Below are 17,410 nucleotides of genomic sequence, written 5' to 3'. Positions count from 1 at the left end.
CCTATTCATGGATTTTTTTTATTGAATGTAAGTGTCATGGATGAGAATTTGTTGAACATAGGCTATAATGTTTTCCTTACATGCATGTTTTGCAATACAGCTAATGAGATTACTAAAAATAAATACATTTCAAATTCAAATATCATAGGTGACCGCCAAACTTGGTGGCTGGTCTGGGAATATGCGCAGAGGAAATGATGTTGTAATGGTCCTCCAATTACAGTGAGTTGCAAGGCTACTTCCTCCTAGGAATTGTCGTAGCGTAGCTCCACTCCATAAGAATATCGAGTGAGGAACACCGAAGTTTTTGGAACGCTGGCCAAGTTACTGACCGCAACTTTGTATTACGTTGGATTATGAACGTTCGTTAAATTGTAACATTGCATCAAAGTCGAAGGGCAATGTCGGCTGAAACTGGAATCTTGCTTTTGAAGGAATCTAAACAAATAGGCTATTTTCGGTGAATTTTCGGGAGATGGCAGACTAGCCTGACTTGTGCTTTTAGCACATAAGGTTACGTCTGCGCGTCCTCAACGCACTTAGTAAGTTTTACATGTAAGGTAAGTTATTTGTTTTTATATTTTATTTGGAATATGGAGATACCTGTAGAGAGTCTTAGGCGTAGCCTATTCTTTGGATTTGCGCGGATCCTAAATAGTACAAACGTAACCTGTAGACTAGCTACAGCCTTAGTTTTCCCGATGGGAAAGTCAGTGGATGGCACTTTCAAGTCTCTCTCACAAACTCTAGGTTAACCAGAAAATTTAAATTTATCTCTTTGAAATACTAGGCCTATAAACTATCCTTTAGGCCACCTTGTTTTTTCAATCTGGAGAGAAACGAATTATGTTCTGGAGGATAACATTTTTGTTGTGTTTTTCCAATAGATGGGAATGCCACAATAACCTAGTAACCCAAACTCCCCATATTAATCATGCAGAAATCGCTTCGTTAATTTCTGGTTACAAAAAAATATAATGCTAAGCATAATTTCACTTTGTCACAAAACAAGCAAGTATAGTCTAGAAATATATTTTCCATAACTACAAATATAGTATTTTCAGCTGTTTGAAGCTGGTGTACAAAACCGAAAGTAAAAGAGCAAATACGAAACTTAAGAACGGGAAGCATAGAACATATCTACCTCTTGTTAGACTTGCTTTCAATGAGAATGACAGATCTATAACTCGCATACCTATGTGAATTTGGTTTGGTCGCCCAAAAAGTTGCATATTGCAGCTTTTAACCCAATTAAATATTGCAGTGGCGAGATCTAGATAGTAGGCTACATTTGGATTTGTTTAATGCAGGCAATCAGCAGCAGAAACAGTATTAAAGTGTATTCTCCACCCCTATTTTGGTAAAAGGCTGGGGTTGGAGTAATGTAACCAATCTCAAATTTATAGACAGCTATGGATGCAAGAACTGACCATCCATGATACCAACATTAGAGTTGTAACCATGTTTTGGGGCTATATAGTGTTTGTTTACAAACATGGGAGTAAAACACATTTCTATTTTGGGTACTTAAGGTTTAGGACAATTGAACTAAGCTCATGAGATGAGTTTTATTCTTCAAGAATCAATGGGTGCATGTCATTAATTTATTAGACCAAAAATGGATGTAGCAATTGCTGATTGCCCCTTTAACTTCTTCTTTTTTTTATTTTACCTTTATTTAACCAGGCAAGTCAGTTAAGAACACATTCTTATTTTCAATGACGGCCTGGGAACAGTGGGTTAACTGCCTGTTCAGGGGCAGAACGACAGATTTGTACCTTGTCAGCTCGGGGGTTTGAACTCGCAACCTTCTGGTTACTAGTCCAACGCTCTAACCACTAGGCTACCCTGCCGCCCCGGCTATGACTTTTTATGCTCAGGGGTTAGTCATTTGTAGGTGCAAAATTACATCCAGTTTTCATGTTGTTAGTGTGCCTTTGTCATGTAGACTTTGTTGGGAGCACCACTCCTTGATTGTGTGCCTCCATTAATCCCATGCTGGGCAATAAGCATCACAATGGTCCTGTAGCCGGAGAGGGGGAAGACACTATACATACTTCCCGACATTGGGGAAAATTTGTATTTATCCCAGATTTTACCAGGTATATTGACTGAGAACACCCACCTTCTCATTTACATCAAAGACCCGGGGAATAGTTACGGGGGGATGAATGAGCCAATTGGAAGCTGGGGATGATTAGGTGGACATGATGGTATGAAGGCCAGATAGGGAATTTAGCCAGGACACTGGGGTTAACAACCCTACTCTTAAAATAAGTACCTTGGGATCTTTAGTGACTACAGAGAGTCAGGTCACCTGTTTAACGTCCCAACTGAAAGACGATCCCATTCAAAACACATTGATTGCTCCCTGATAGTTCACGGTTCACTTCTTTGTGTGCTTTAATTTAAAAGAGGACCAAAGAAGAGCATGTCTCAGGACTTTTGGCGTCACTTGGGCTACATTACATAATATTAACACCTCTGGTGCGTCATATTGATATGTATGTCCCTTCTACATAACACATACAAGTCATTGGTATCACCATTTAGAGGTCCTGCTCTTTTCAATAAACCTCTCAGTGGTTATACGCTCACATTGTCAGTTATTGGCTGTGAATCAATCAGTTGTCCCTTAGTCGCTTTAATGGATTCTCGTTGATGAAACAAATCGTCTCCTTTACATCCCATTGGCATCAGTGTCTCTCCAGTGTGTCATAAAGAATCCAAGGTTAGCCTCCATTCTCAAATTAGTCAAGCGTTCATGATGATGATTATGTGTAAATGCTCAGCTGTCTAAGGTGACTAAGTTACGGTGGCGACTGTGTGAGATCATCGGGATGTGTCGAGGCAGGCATGCCTCGCAGCTTGCCGTGATCCTTGAAAGTAGTATCTTTTTGAAGCTGATAGTTGACGGGCCCTACTGTTGACATTGTCACAGATGTGAACGATGTGTGAATTTGCTTATGAAATCGACTACTAGAGAGTCTGTAATACACGAAGGAATGTTGATCACTTTGTAATTTATTTTGTTGGTATCAATATTGAAGGGAATCTGTAGCTCTGACCGGTCTATAAAACAGTGGTAGAAATTGTGCATATACACTGAACAAAAATATAAACACAACATGTAAAGCATTAGTCCTATGTTTCATGAGCTGAAATAAAAGATCCCAGAAATCTTCCATATGCACAAAAAGCTTATTTCGCTCTAATTTTGTGCACAAATTTGTTTCACTGTTAGTCAGCGTTTAAGCCTTTGTCAAGATAATCCATCCACCTGACAGATGTGGCATATCAAGAAGCTGATTAAACAGCATAATCATTACACAGGTGCACCTTGTGCTGGGGATGATAAAATTGCCACTCGAAACATGTCTCAAGTTTTGAGGGAGTGTGCAATTGTCATGGCTGCAGGAATGTCCACCAGTGTTGTTGCCAGAGAATCCAGTGTTCCATAAGCCATGTCGTTTTAGAGAATTTGGCAGTATGTCCAACCACCCTCAGAACCACAGACCACGTGTAACCACGCTAGCCCAGGTCCTCCACATCCAGCTTCTTCATCCTGCGGGATTGTTTGGGGGGGAGCGGGAGCGGGGTGCTGAGGATTATTTCTGCACGTAATAAAGCCCTTTTGTGAGGAAAAACTCATTCGGATTGGCTGGGCCTGGCTCCCAAGTGTGTGGGCCTATGCCCACCCATGGCTGCGACCCTGCCCATCATGTGAAATCCATAGATTAGGGACTTGTGAACTTATTTCAATTGACTGATTTCCTTATATGAACCGTAACGCAGCAAAATCTGACATTTTTGCATGTTGCCTTGTATGTTTTTGTGCAGTATAATTGATAGAATTTGCTTTGATGAAAGTTGTTCAGAATAGTAGAGCTGTGCTGGACGTTTGTACCTACTAATGGAGCTGTATGACTGACTGAGTGAGTGAGTGAGTGGTTAGTGATCTGGAGAGTGTCTCGCTAGTTTAGCTGATTCCTTGCCTCTTCACTGGGGTCATGTTGCCTTTGTGGGCGCCTGGTGAGCTCAGTGACTCGTGTCCTGGAGTCTGCTGATAAGCGGTCAGATAGCGGGACGTCAGTCTGGACGGAGACACGGGGTCAGACCCAAGGGGCGCTCAGGGCTCCTGCTCTAGTCAACTGAGGTGAAGGGTCTGACTTGATCTTGCCTGCTCACCCATAACGCCCTGATTAGCGCTCTTTCTCCAGTGTCCTTCCTGACAATGTAATCATTGTGCTTTGGCCCAATGACACTGGTGAATGTTGGGAAAATCTCTGGAAGGCTGCTCAGAAATGTAGGACTCCTATTTTTTTTCATGAAGATGTTCATTTAATGTTGTCACAGTTAACGACTCCGTTTAAAGCAGTGGAACAGGTTTACTAAAGCTCCTTTGATGGTGGAACAAAACGTATTGTTGTAATGATATTGTGCCAATGTGATTCTGGATATTAACATGTTTGTCAGCGCCATAATGATGTTTCTAACTTTTTAAAATTTTAATTGTGGACTTTTATCTACTAGATCGGGGTTTCCCAAACTTGGTCCTGGTGCCCCCTTTGGGTGCACGTTTTGGTTTTGGGTGCACATTTTGGTTTCATCAACCCAGGACCGAGGTTACTAGATGATAGGAGATTCACAGTGTAATTTCTAGATGCTGTTTGAGTCATCCACGGTTTACCTACTGGGTTGTTATGCCTAAGTGCAACCAGTAGCGTTCTATTTTCTGATCAAGGCCATTTCAACACCATGTGTTTATGTTAGGTTAGTGGGTTCAACACAACTAGTTTCTGACAATACATGCTGTTTTAAACTGATTTCTAATTCTCTCCCATAATCATTACTTCTACATTACATGATATCCACTTTCTATCGGAGCAGATGTGCTGGCCTTTCCTCTCCAGATCCATTCTGCAGCTGCTCTTTCAGAGCACCGTAAAGTGCATAATTTGCCCACAGAGGCCCTGAACAGTTCAGAAAACAGAGGTGAAAGAGAAGAGGGAAACAGTCCTCCGACAGCAATCATTTCTCTGTACACAGTCATTTGGCTGTCAGAAACAGCAGGCAGTATAGGCTGGAGCATTATGAGAGCAAAGCAGAGAGACGAGCTTGCCTTGCTCTGTGTGTGTGTGTGTGTGTGTGAGAGAGAGAGAGAGCCATGACTGGCCTGCGGGAGGATAAGGTTACACACACTGTCATTAACAACAGACTGCGCCGTCCACAGAGACACAGAGCTTCAAGTCTGAGCAGGAGTCTGGGGCTGGCTCAGGCGCAGTGGTGTAGGTAGATCTGTCTCAAATCAGCCTGGGAGGGTAAGAGAAGAGGTGTGTGTGGTTGGTTGCATCCCTGTGTGTATGTATGTGTGTGTGTGTGGGAGGGAGGGACCTGCGTGTATGAATGTGCGTGTGTGGGAGGGAGGGAGGGAGGGACGGAAAAAGGGAGAGAGAGTGGGAGCAGGGGGGCAGGACTTGGCAGAGACTCCAGCAACGGAGCAGCAATCTCTTTAAGGACCCATCAGCTGCGAGGCTGGCGCTACTGACCATGTGTGCCCGGCGCTGACATGCGAGTAAGTTGTGCTTTTAATTTTCTATTTGGATTAGCAGTAGACCTGACAGTTGTGGAGGCAGTGGGGTTGCGGAGGAACACAGCATATTGGTCGCTTGGCCTGTTTCACCCCTGTGTCCACTGCTTTTTAGGACGTGGCCTCTGTCTGCATGTTATTTTTAGTTGAAATCCTTGAGGCTTTAATAATCATAAGCCTTGTGCAGCCGAAACATATTAGGATGAGTGTAACCTAGTCGTCTGGGGCCTGGCGGGCTCTGCAGCCTCGGCTCAGTGCGAGACAGGAAGTCAGACAGAGAATGTCTGTGCCCCAGCCAGACTTTGGTCCTACTTCTGTGTGTGTGCTGTGTGTGTCTGCTCCTGCCGCCGGGTGCCTCTCCTTTGGTGGCTCTCCAGTGGGTTATTGATTTCTGTTTCTATCCTCTGCAAATGTGGGTGAAAAGCAAATGGAGACGGGAGTCTGCCGTCTGCGCAGCCTAGAGCAGACACAGATCCGCAGTGTTCCTGGCTCCTCGCTCTCCCATTACCCCGAGACTGCACTGGAGACAGTCTGCAATACACATTTTATGAGAGCTTCACTCGCTTCAGTGCTCTTATTGCTCAGCTGTTAGGGGGGGAAAGTTATGGCTCTGTTTGGTTTCTCTGCCTTTACTTGCTCTCCATTCCTGGGCTTTGGAGTGGATATAGAATACTAATAGAATTAAAGCTGCAATATGTTTTTTTTTTTGGGTGATCCAACCAAATTTACATTGATCTGTCATTCTCATTGAAAGCAAGTCTAAGAAGCGGTAGATCTGTTCTATGTGCACTATTTCTATGCTTCCCGTACTTCTGTTTTTATTTTTGTGTTTTGTACACCAGCTGAAAATACAATAACCTTGGTTATGGAAAATATATTTCAGTGGTTTAGATGCTTGTTTTGTCATAAACTGAAATTAGGTGAACTATTAGAATTTTACAACCAGAAAATGGCGGAGAGATTTTTGCATACTGTGCCTTTTTTTAAAAGGATTGTAATTGCAGGTTCAATTCCCTAACATGCTGACTACACCATCCACGCCATCGAGCACATGTTGATTCTTATCCATCCGCGACCGATGCTATCAGGACACGCAGGTGAAAATATCGAATCCAACTCTGAACATACAGTATATTAATTTGTCGAATCGCATGAAACATTCTTGGACATTTAAAGATCGCTAGCTGTTGCAAGTTAGTTTGTCCTGGAAGATGAACATTGGGTTGTTATTTTACTTGACATGCATATTGTCCTCTTTTTAGCTGGTTCTTTGTAGAAGTTTGACCTGGAGTCTTGGGTGTCTTCCCACTCTACCCCGAGGGGGTGAGAATGCGCATTGGTTGATGAAATGTCAGTTCCTTACGTTAAACATTTTACAAAGACAAATATAGATTATTCGTGTTCTAAATAGTTCAGTGGGGTATTTCTCTAACATTTCATTAACAGTTATATCCAAAAAGACACATTTTTGTAATCTAATACATCCGATAATGATCACCGAGCTCTGTTGACAGAACGGTGCAACCTTTGGAGACTTGTGGGGGTCATCTTCAAAGTAGTGTCTGTGGGTCGCAAAAAGCTGAATTAGCAAGACACGAGCTGAGTTAAATGTAAAAGGCTTTGAAAATACAAAGCTAGTGGTATGCTCAGTGCTTTGTTGACATTTATAGTTCCTTTTGTTTCGGTATGCTGCATTGAAAGTGGCTAATATAGCGTTGACGTGATCACAATTGCCACAGCGAAGGGAACCGTTGATAGTGTTAACATGAAAACTAGAATCTCATAACCAATCAGTGCTGCAATAGGCCTATATGCAAATTGACCATTGCCATATATGGATCTGTGCCATTGACTTCGATCCGACTGTGTTTACAGCTGTGGTCGTGAGTAGATGAGCTTGTTGTCAGATCAAAGTAAGAGCTACATGTAGCCATCTGTGTAAATTGTTATATATCCTTTGCTAGTTAGTGAGTTGTTATGAGCCCAGCTATAGATCATTTGTAGTCAGTAATAAGGGAGGGATTGCTTCCTACAATGGCACAAAATGTGTACATTTCTAGACGTCTTTGAAAAGAGAGTCCAGTAAAGAGCTTTTTATGTCTTAAAGTGGCAGTGTTGTATTTTGAGACAGGCTTTTAGAAGCTAAGTAGCCAATAGGCAGAGGGCAGCATCATTTGTTTGATTCTCTGTAATAATGGTATGGGAATAATAATGCATTTTATTTTGTAAAGTGTATTCTTGCATCAAACAACACCATCTTCAGTCACCTCCTTGTCTGAAGGACAAGTGGATAAAGAGCATAATGTCAAGCTCTGCATGTTTTTTCTCTTCAAAAGTCTCATGGGATGTAGGCCTACATTGAACACCACACATTGGCTGACCCTATAGGCTGAATGATAGAACAGCTATTTCCACGTTAAAATGTTATGGGATGCGTTTTCTCCATTTTGTTTTTGATGGTAAGCCACTGTGATAGGTCTACATTATGATAAAATAGCCACAGTAGCCTACTTAGCCACTGTTATAACAGAGGATATGGCCTCAGTGTTCACAGTAAACGTGCGCTGGAAGTTGTACAGAATTTTCACAACGTTCAAGTTTTGTGCTCAGCAGACCCTGAAAATGTTCTCATTGTTCAGCCTGACTGACACGGCGCTGTGCAATTTTTGGACCCCCCCTAGCTTCCATTGATTTATTCAGCCTAATTTTGGCCATCCTAAAATGGTTAAAAACTCCAATAATTTTTGAACGGATTATGATAGAGACATGAAGTTTGGACCATTGTTTTTCTTAGATTATCTACATAACTAACATATTTTAAATATGCCTTTTTGATTGGACACCCTCCCGAGTCAATCAAAATTGTCTTTCTCTACTCTGACGATTTAATCCACCATTTTAAAAAGGGAAACCTATTTAGTTTTTAGTTGTCTTTAACCTCTCCTTGTTTGTTTTTCAAGCATCCACGTGGGTTTGTAACTACCTGATATCCATTAAGGAGGGGGTTTGCAGCGCGTGGAGCATCTGAAATAGAACCAAGTTCTATTTTAGTTCTGGGCTACGCAGACACTCGTTCAAGCGTGCGAGCGACGGGGGTGAAATGATTAACGTGTATGTGTACATTTGTTATGCGACGCTCACTCGCAGCGTGGCCGGAGTGTGATTGAGCAGTGACCTCTGTTTGATCGATCCCTTGATATGTTTGATTGTAAAGGGATATGATATGTTTTAAAAGTTAAGCCTGTGTTTTGGAAAGTTTAAAATGAGCAGTGTTAGAGTAAGGCCTATACGTACGATTTTGTGGGATCTGTCCTAATACCTACAGTATGTAACGAGCCGGTGGTAGAAGATAAAACTGAGGCAGCCATTTTTTGGCATGGTGTGTAAATACTCCAAAGTATCATAGTACACGAGTTTGAGAACCCTAGCCTCTCCTCTTGCAAACAAATATGTTTCCCGGATTTACGTCTCAAGACGAGCGTTAGTCACACTCGCTAATATCAAACGTGTGTTTGATGTGCTGTGCTGCAGTTCAACCTGGACCTCCTTGTCTGTTGTGTGCTGCTGTTAGTTGTCTCTCCATGGCCTTGTGAGGAAGCTAGGTTAAATGTCTGATGAAGGCCAAACACTAAATATTTTAGAAAGTAAATAGACCCCAAATCTGTCACTCTCACCTGTAATGACATTATGTTCCCAAATTATTAAAACCTCATAACCACGACAACAGGCATCTACAGTGCCACCATTTGACTTGCATATGTGCCTAAATATTTTGCTGTGTGACCTGGAATTTCAATTTAAGGAGCGCTAGCGTGCCTAGAAAAAAAATGAAGGATTCTAGTTGTATTTGCAAAAATATTTTTCTTTGTTCTCCTTCATTTTTGTGTGCACCTACTTTTTTTTTCAACTTAGGCACGCACATGACCCTTGTAGGAAGAACCCAAAAAAAGGGTCAGCTTAGAGCCCTGGATAATGCTATTGAACAGTGCCACTTTGGTGTGCTTCAAGATCACTGCGAGAGGAGATCCAATTATACTGTCTCGTCGCCTATCCTCTGGAATTGAAGGAGCAATTGACTATCAGTAATACCAGGTCATAAAGCTTCCATTGACAGGAGGGTGCGACTGTGATGGTCCAGCTGCAGTAGTGCTGTGTGGTACTCAGCCAGCGTGGGAAGACTCACGCTGACAGGTAGACATGGAGGGCATGGGGTGGTGTGTGTGTGTGTGTGGCTTGGGGGAGTGGTCTTGTTAAACCCGCTCTCAACGGCGAAGCTCAGTTTTGCCACAGGACATAAAGTCAATAGAAACTTATTGAAATTCCCTCTGCTTGGTGACGTCGCCTACGATTCTTCTCGTTGCTTCCATACTGTAATTTTTGAGTTTTTTTTTTAATAAGCGGTTTCTCCTCTCCTAGCCCACTTGATTCTTTGTCCACGAGCCCAATGTGACCAATCAGGTCTGACGGTGGAGAAGAGGTGGTACAAATCAGGGTGCTATTGGAGGGCCCTGACGCTCCAGCACACTGATCTTTGTCAGAGGGTCAATCGGAGGGAGAATGTTTGTGCATTCCAATTTCTGCAAACATTGCTAAAGGTCATAAAGACAGTGTTTGAATTGGCCGTGGCGAGTGTTGTGATGGTGGTCCTACAATGAACTCCGCAGTGCCATGGTGACTGCTGCCCGGTGCAATATGCTGACTTGTCTTGAATGTCTTCTCGACGCTATAAACTTTGTTCTTGAATAATTACCCTTGATTCATCTCTGTAGCACAGAGCACTTTTATTTAATTGTTCCGGAGTTCTCGTTGGTTGGGGTTTTAAAACATTTTAGAGCTCTTGTGGTGGTGCAGTCGTTAATTGTTGTCTTTCTTGCTCTCGCGTCTCACCTGTGCAACGTGTTAGCGGTTGAGGCTGAAGATCCTCTGCTGCATTCGATGGAATCAAAACACTTGCTTTGCTGTAGCAATCTGTTTCCCCATCTCCTCACTCCCAATGTAATTTCAAAGTGAACAAGGTTGTCTGACCACATCAGTAGTCCCTGCCAACACCATCCCAGGGTATCATGAGTTGTCCGATAGGAAATCAAACTTGTTTAAAAAAAAAAAAACTTTTTATTTAACTAGGCAGTTAAGAACAAACTCTTATTTTCAATGACAGCCTAGGAACCGTGGGTTAACTTCCTTATTCAGGGGAAGAACGACAGATTTGTACCTTGTCAGCTCGGGTATTCGATCTTGCAACAAGTCCAACGCTCTAACCACTAGGCTACCTGCCGCCTAATTTTACTTCGTGATGAGTAGGTCATCTGAGACCAAATGGTTTCAGGAGGGTCTCTCTGGGCGCTGTCCAAGCCAAAATGATAGGGGGAAATAGTACTGCTGAAAGGAAATGCATCTCTTGTACTAGATCATTTAAAATCAGACATGGGCCCGTGTGTGTGTGTGTGTGTGTGTGTGTGTGTCAGTCAGAAATGACCCTTTGTTGCACCGTATCCTGGAACCAAACCTGCTGCGCTCGCTCGCCTCTTACCAGGACAGGAGTGTCAGTATTGTGATTTTACAAGAAAAGGGCCATTTTGCATTCGATTACATTCCTTCCATTGTGAGAGAGTCGGCTGCTGAGATGAAGTCCTAGAGAGAGAAAGGACGATAGCTCCGGCAGGACCAGAATGAATTGAATGGGGTAGGGCCACGGAGGGCTGCCTGTGGGCTTTTCACTTTATCTCTTTTAATCTCCCATTTGATGAGGCCCCTGGCAAGGGTGGAGCAGACCTTCCATAGGTTAATGAGTTTTTCAGATTTAGTGTGATTATGGCAACCCCCAGTTGTTAGCTGTCTAGCACGCTGTAATTAACTATCATGGCTGAGTTGTTTTCAGTCCCGGAATTATTTTTGACTTGCTCTGTAAAAGCTAATCTGTACATTTTTTTTCTTTTGTTTGTGTTTTTGTTGTAGGATGACACGTTCTCGAAGTGCAATGTCCTTAAATGTACAAAATGTGGCATAAATTCATTATTAAAATTGTTATTTTAAAAAATTGCATAGCTGAATGCTGAAAGAATGTTGATTAGCCATTGGATGAGTTGAACAGCAGGGCCTGGGTGCGACAGAAGTCGTTCTTGGTTTTAAGCACTACACTTCCAAGTTAGCAGGAGCATTTCTCTGCTGCTCAACTGGAAGCAAGGACATTTTCTTCCCTGCTCCTAGTACACTAATACTCAACACATCTAAAAACATCCGGTGTGTGTTGAATTCACACTGTTTTCAATTTGAATGGGCAATCGTTTTGTATGGCGTTCTGCATGTCACAACCAGTCGTGGGCTGCAGTCTGTTGTGCAGTTATGAGACGCCTTTCCCCCAAAGAACCTATAGTATTTATATTTGCCGTAGCTGCACCTGTCTAACCAAGACTATTTTTGGTTCTCTCTCTTTGAGAGTTTCTAGACGGGTCTTGTAAACAACCAAATAAACACTGCGATCCTATGTCAGCTCGACTTTGTTCATCCTGATTCACTTGGCTGTTTGGCTGCAAGCAGAGGCTGCCCCTTTGATCTGATATGCTGTGCTAGTCTGCTGTGTGAATGCCAGGTGAGCACAGACAGACCGAGGGCTAATTCGCCCTCGGCGCTGTCTGTGTCACACCCACGCTCACCTCGGAGCGGGCCATCTCCGTCTCTCTGGTGATGAATGGGATGGGGACATGTTATATAGAGGCATGGGCTCCGGAGCAGGCCAGACTTGGTCGGCTATGCCCAGTTCTCTCTCCCTGCGGCTCCCCTGGTGCTGTGCCTATTTGTGCCATGGTAACTATTCCAGCACCAGCTCAGACACAGATTCTACCTCCTGTCTCCCAGCTCGGCAGCACGATGACTCAGCAGCTCCTGCTAGGGCTCCCAGGCCCATGCAGCGTCACACACACGCTGTGTCTGGGAGAACCACACATGTCACATCAGACAAAATATAAGATTCTACACTGCATCGCACCAATCGTTACCTGAGCACGATCTAAGCATATCGCAACCACGCGTGATTGAATCATGACTGTTGGGTGAAAGAGGAAGAATCCATCCAAATATCTGGGGTGTGCAAGTGGCTCAACAGTCAACACTGAAATGTTAATTTTTATGCAAATGTGAGCTTTTGAAAGAGCAGGGACTTTTAATCGTTTCAGGATCGTTTTAGAGAGAGGAGAAGGACTGCATGAAACCTGATTCTTTTTCAAACTGCCTCAACCACAACTTGGCCACATTTTTTGTTTGGTCCCACTTGGTCCTTGGACAACAGCAAAGCCTTTCCACACCACGCCTTCCAATCCTCTCTGCTTATGTACTTTAGTGGTCGATCGGTATTTGATCTCCCTCTTCTGTTTTCATCCTTCCCTTGGCTGACTGAATTACAGTGATACTAGATACTAGCCCAAGATGCACAGAAAATGGCAACCAACGAGAACTGCCTGACCTCCCTCCCTGAGACTGGGGGGGTTGTTGAAGGGGTAAAGCGGCAAACCCCCTGTCAGGATGTCAGCTCTGTGAACTCACTGCAGCTAGGGGACTGCCAGAGAATTCAATATGCGGAGACAGGGAGCATAATCACAGCCCAACACAGGCACACAACTCTGGGGGAAAACCTACCTCTCTATGCTTTGCGCAACTTGTTCTGCAGATGCTGCTGGCCTTGTTTCTCTCTCTCTCTCTCTCTCTCTCTCTGAGGACCTACTCTGAGGTCTCCAATATCAGGAAGAGCACATGTTAATCCCTCAACACAAATACTGCATCAGATCAGTCTGCCTCTGCCTTGCACGACCTGGTTTGTTATTCAACACAGGCATTGCTGCTTGCTGTCCTCGTAAGATGGCGATCGGGTTTTTGTCTTTTTGATATGCTGCAAAAGTTAGGTTATCTTCAAACAAAAAGAATGTGGTCGCATTCTCGTCTTTGTATGAATGCAGACTGCAGACTGTCAGTGATTTTTAAACATTTTGTTTTGTTTTTTTTGAAGGCTAGTGATTGAGCAGATGAAGTGGCTAAGGTTCACTGGGCAGATAATTGAGGTGATATATTGATTTGTCAGGGATGATATTAGGTGCCTGGAGGACAGCATTCTGTATCAGGGTGTTGAGATCTGTGTCATACTATGCATCCCTATATGTTGTTGCACTGTGTGTGTTCTCACCTCCAACTAGGGTTGCAGAATTCTATTAACTTTCTCCAAAATTCTCGCAATCAGGAGGGAATATGCATGACATCAGAATCCTCCAACAAGGATTTTTTTTTTGGGAAAACCTGTGAATTTCGGAAACGTTACCGTAATTTAGCGACCTTAACCAGACCCTAACCAAACTATGCTGTCCACCTGAACTGACCTAGCCCCACATTGTCCTCCCTTGCCAGTCTGTGCCCTGTCCTCGTTAATTGTGCGACCCCCCCCCCCCCCCCTATCCATCTGCCACCCTCCATTCCTCCTCAGGGCCCCCCCCCCCTGTCCCCCTGCCCTCTCGTTGCCCCCTGGCCATACATGGGTGCCCCCCTCGGTCCTCCTAACCCCTCCCTGTCCCCACTCTGCACAGAGCCCCTGATTATCTCTCAGTGGCTGCCTCTGTTTTGTGCTCTGATTAAAGGAGCAGCATGTGGTCTGTGTGAGCCTGGCCATACAGGCGGTGTTGGGGTAATGCTAACATTTATGTCTGGGAGCGGGCACAAAGGCTCTGGGAATACACCACTGGGATATTTATCAGTGGGCGGACACACACTGCCAAGATAGCGATCAGCACGGGCTTAGTATGTCGTAAACACGCTGCATGGGGAAAAGGTGGCGGGATTGGAGGGAGATATCCTCCCGCATCAAATCTTATCGGTGTGGAATTGGTACAGGAATAGATTTGTAAAACATGCATCCTGTTTTAATGGAGTGCGGCTGTGCTGCTGTAGAGTGCGGTGGGCTCTGCTTGAATCAGACGGATCACAGCCCAAAATCGAGCAGACGTCAATGTACATGTATGTCGATGTGCCTAAAGACACATATAGAAGGTTTTAAAGACCCAGCCTCCTCATTTGATATCTTTCTATTTGGGCTCCCACGTTGGTGCTCCCTGCTGTGCCCTTCTCCGGTCCTCCTCGTTCTCCTGCCGCGTCTGTCTGCTCCCCTTGCTGTCAAGAAGGCTGTCTCTCTCGCTCTCTCTACAGCTCAGCCAATAGGAGCGCACCAGTCTCCCCATTGCTTGCCACTCAACACCTTGTTGCCAGGACAACAGGAAGGCATGAGACCCACTTTACTTGAGCATTTTAAAGTTGGTGTTGACTCTTTATTGAAAACAAGGAAAGGTCTTTCTCTTTGAGTAAAAATGCCATTATGATGGTGCTCTGAGATCAAACCCAGCCCCCCCCCCCATCTTTTTCCATCCTTTTATCCTGTCACAGCAAGTGGCGTGAAATCATTTTAGTGGACATAGCAAAGGCATTTACATAGATGCTGATTTGTCAAATGATGTGACACAAATAAATGTATGTATCTTGTCTTTCTAAATTGTAAGCTATTTTGAATGTCCATGTTTAGTGAACACATCATTCCAGTGTCATCTGGTCGTCTAATCACAACTTCTGTCTCTTCCAGGTCTACGATGTTAGATGACATGTTTATTCTGGTCTTCATACTTCTGGTTTTACCCTCTTCCAGTGTGGAAGGTAAGAATTTCACACCTTTCCTTAAAAACAAATGTTTATTCTCACGAATATAGAGTTTTTGGTACATTGGGTAGCTGCTTCAGAGATTACACTCATTCGGTACCATTCCCCATACATTCCGCCAAGTACACGGCTTCAAATCTGCGTAGTGAGTTTACATTTTTCTGTCAAGGGCGTGCTTTGTCTCTCTCCCCCTCCCCCCCCCCCCTCCGCTGTCTCGCAGCATTTTTTTTAACAACTGCAGTGACAGGCTCGCAGACTGGGCTCTGGGAGAACTGAGGATTTCTCACTGTCACGGGTTGGCTGGCTGTGGATACTTATTATTCTGCATTGCCTACTGTAGTGTAGTAGCTAAATGATGACACACTCATTATTAGAATGAGGGAGGTTATAGCACATAGCAATTCTCCTGCACTAACATGACCACAATATGACCATAATATTCACATATTAATAAATCCTCTTAGGATCCGTACCCTTTTTTCCAATTTTCGCCTAAAATGACATACCCAAATCTAACTGCCTGTTGCAAGGACATGCATATTCTTGTTACGATTTGAAAGGAAACACTTTGAAGTTTGTGGAAATGTGAAAGTAATGTGGTAGAATATCACACAATAGTTCTGGTAAAAGATAATAGAAAGAAAGAAAATGTTCTTTTGTAAAAAAAAAAAAAAATACCATCTTTGAAATGCAATTGAAAGACCATAATGTATTATACCAGCCCAGGTGCAATTTGCATTTTGGCCACTAGATGGCAGCAGTACATGTGCAAAGTTTTAGACTAATCCAATGAACCATTGCATTTCTGTTCAAAATGTTGTATCAAGACTGCCCAAATGTGCCAAATTTGTTTATTAATAACTTTTCATGTTCAAACTTGTGCACTCTCCTCAAACAATAGCATGGTATTCTTTCATTGTAACAGCTACTGTACATTTGACAGTGTAGTTAGATTAACAAGAATTAAACATTTCTGCCAATATCAGATATTTCTATGTCCTGGGAAATGTTCTTGTTCCTGACAACCTCATGCTAATCACATTAGCCTACGTTAGCTCAATCGTCCCGTTGAAGGGACACCGATCCCGAAGAAGTTTTAACAATGCCGAATGTCTGCGTATTTTATGCCTTTGGTGTTTAAATGGGTTTCTTTTCAGTTCTGTCCATCAGTATGTGTTGTGATTTTGTTTGAGTTTGAAATGGAAAATACTAAAAATGTCTGTCTGGTCTAATGACTGTGCAGATAAGGGCAGCGTGAGCGACTATGAGTGTGTTTGCGACGGGCCATCATGCGACAGCGGAGACCGTTGTATTGGCCAGCAGTGCTTCTCGGCCGTCTCCATCCAGAACGCCACGTTCTTCCGACGGAAGGGGTGCATTGTGGGGCGTGGCGAAGGGTCCATAAGCTGCGGAAGTCCCCCGTCCCATAACTTGACTGTGGAGTGCTGCCATGGCGACCTTTGTAACATGAATGTCACAGTGGCAGACCCAGAGAGAGGTGACCGCATTGTTTTCATTGAAATCATCATACCCATGCTTTTATCCCTCCCTCAATGTAGGCTAAGCAATATCAGCATGCTGAGTCACATTACCACAGCATATATCTACCTACCTAGGCAGCACATCACCCCTTTGCACAATGATTTAGTTAATAACACATTTACATTTAGTTTTTCATTTGCGTGTAGGCCATTTGGGTACATTAGTGAAATGCTTCCATAAACAAAACTACCTAAAGAGTCGTTATATTTGTTTAAATGAATGAGAATTAAAAGGTTTCATGGATTTGTCTGGTCTCTTATTGAACAGATGAGGAAGTGGCACTTGCCTTGCAAGACGATGAGTGTGTGTGTGAGGGACGGTCATGTGAGGGCAGCGAGCGCTGTACAGGCCAGCGGTGTTTCTCCTCTGTGAAGATCAGTGACGGGTATGTGGGTCACCAGAAGGGCTGCCTTCAGGATGACGACCAGGGGAGAGCCACCTGCGCCACCCCTCCATCTCCCAGCCACATAGTCAAGTGTTGCCAGGGGCACCTGTGTAACATGAACGTCACCGTGGAAGCACCAGCAAAAGGTAACGCACCAACCTGTTTTCACTGAAATAATTTTAAAAAATGTTCCTAATCTTGCCCTCACT

General features: G+C 43.7%; 1 protein-coding gene across 5 annotated transcripts in view; it reads left to right on the top strand.

The window, feature by feature from the left end:
* The first annotated feature begins 257 nt into the window (after positions 1-257).
* The window catches only part of LOC135547165 (activin receptor type-1-like), a 35,100-nt gene continuing 17,947 nt past the window's right edge, over positions 258-17,410 (top strand). The window contains exons 1-5 of one of the 5 annotated variants that reach the window (XM_064975893.1): positions 258-542; positions 6,595-6,687; positions 15,201-15,271; positions 16,518-16,772; positions 17,084-17,347. In XM_064975893.1, coding sequence (XP_064831965.1) covers positions 15,208-15,271; positions 16,518-16,772; positions 17,084-17,347 — 583 coding nt within the window. In that variant the 5' untranslated portion in view covers positions 258-542; positions 6,595-6,687; positions 15,201-15,207. Of the gene's footprint in view, positions 561-5,500; positions 5,576-6,594; positions 6,688-15,200; positions 15,272-16,517; positions 16,773-17,083; positions 17,348-17,410 lie in introns of those variants that run through there. The other 4 variants (XM_064975890.1, XM_064975891.1, XM_064975889.1 and 1 more) reach the window with 4 other exon arrangements.

Source organism: Oncorhynchus masou, chromosome 10 (assembly GCF_036934945.1).
Source record: "Oncorhynchus masou masou isolate Uvic2021 chromosome 10, UVic_Omas_1.1, whole genome shotgun sequence".
NCBI lineage: Eukaryota > Metazoa > Chordata > Actinopteri > Salmoniformes > Salmonidae > Oncorhynchus > Oncorhynchus masou.
This window is presented reverse-complemented; position numbering and strand designations above follow the sequence as displayed.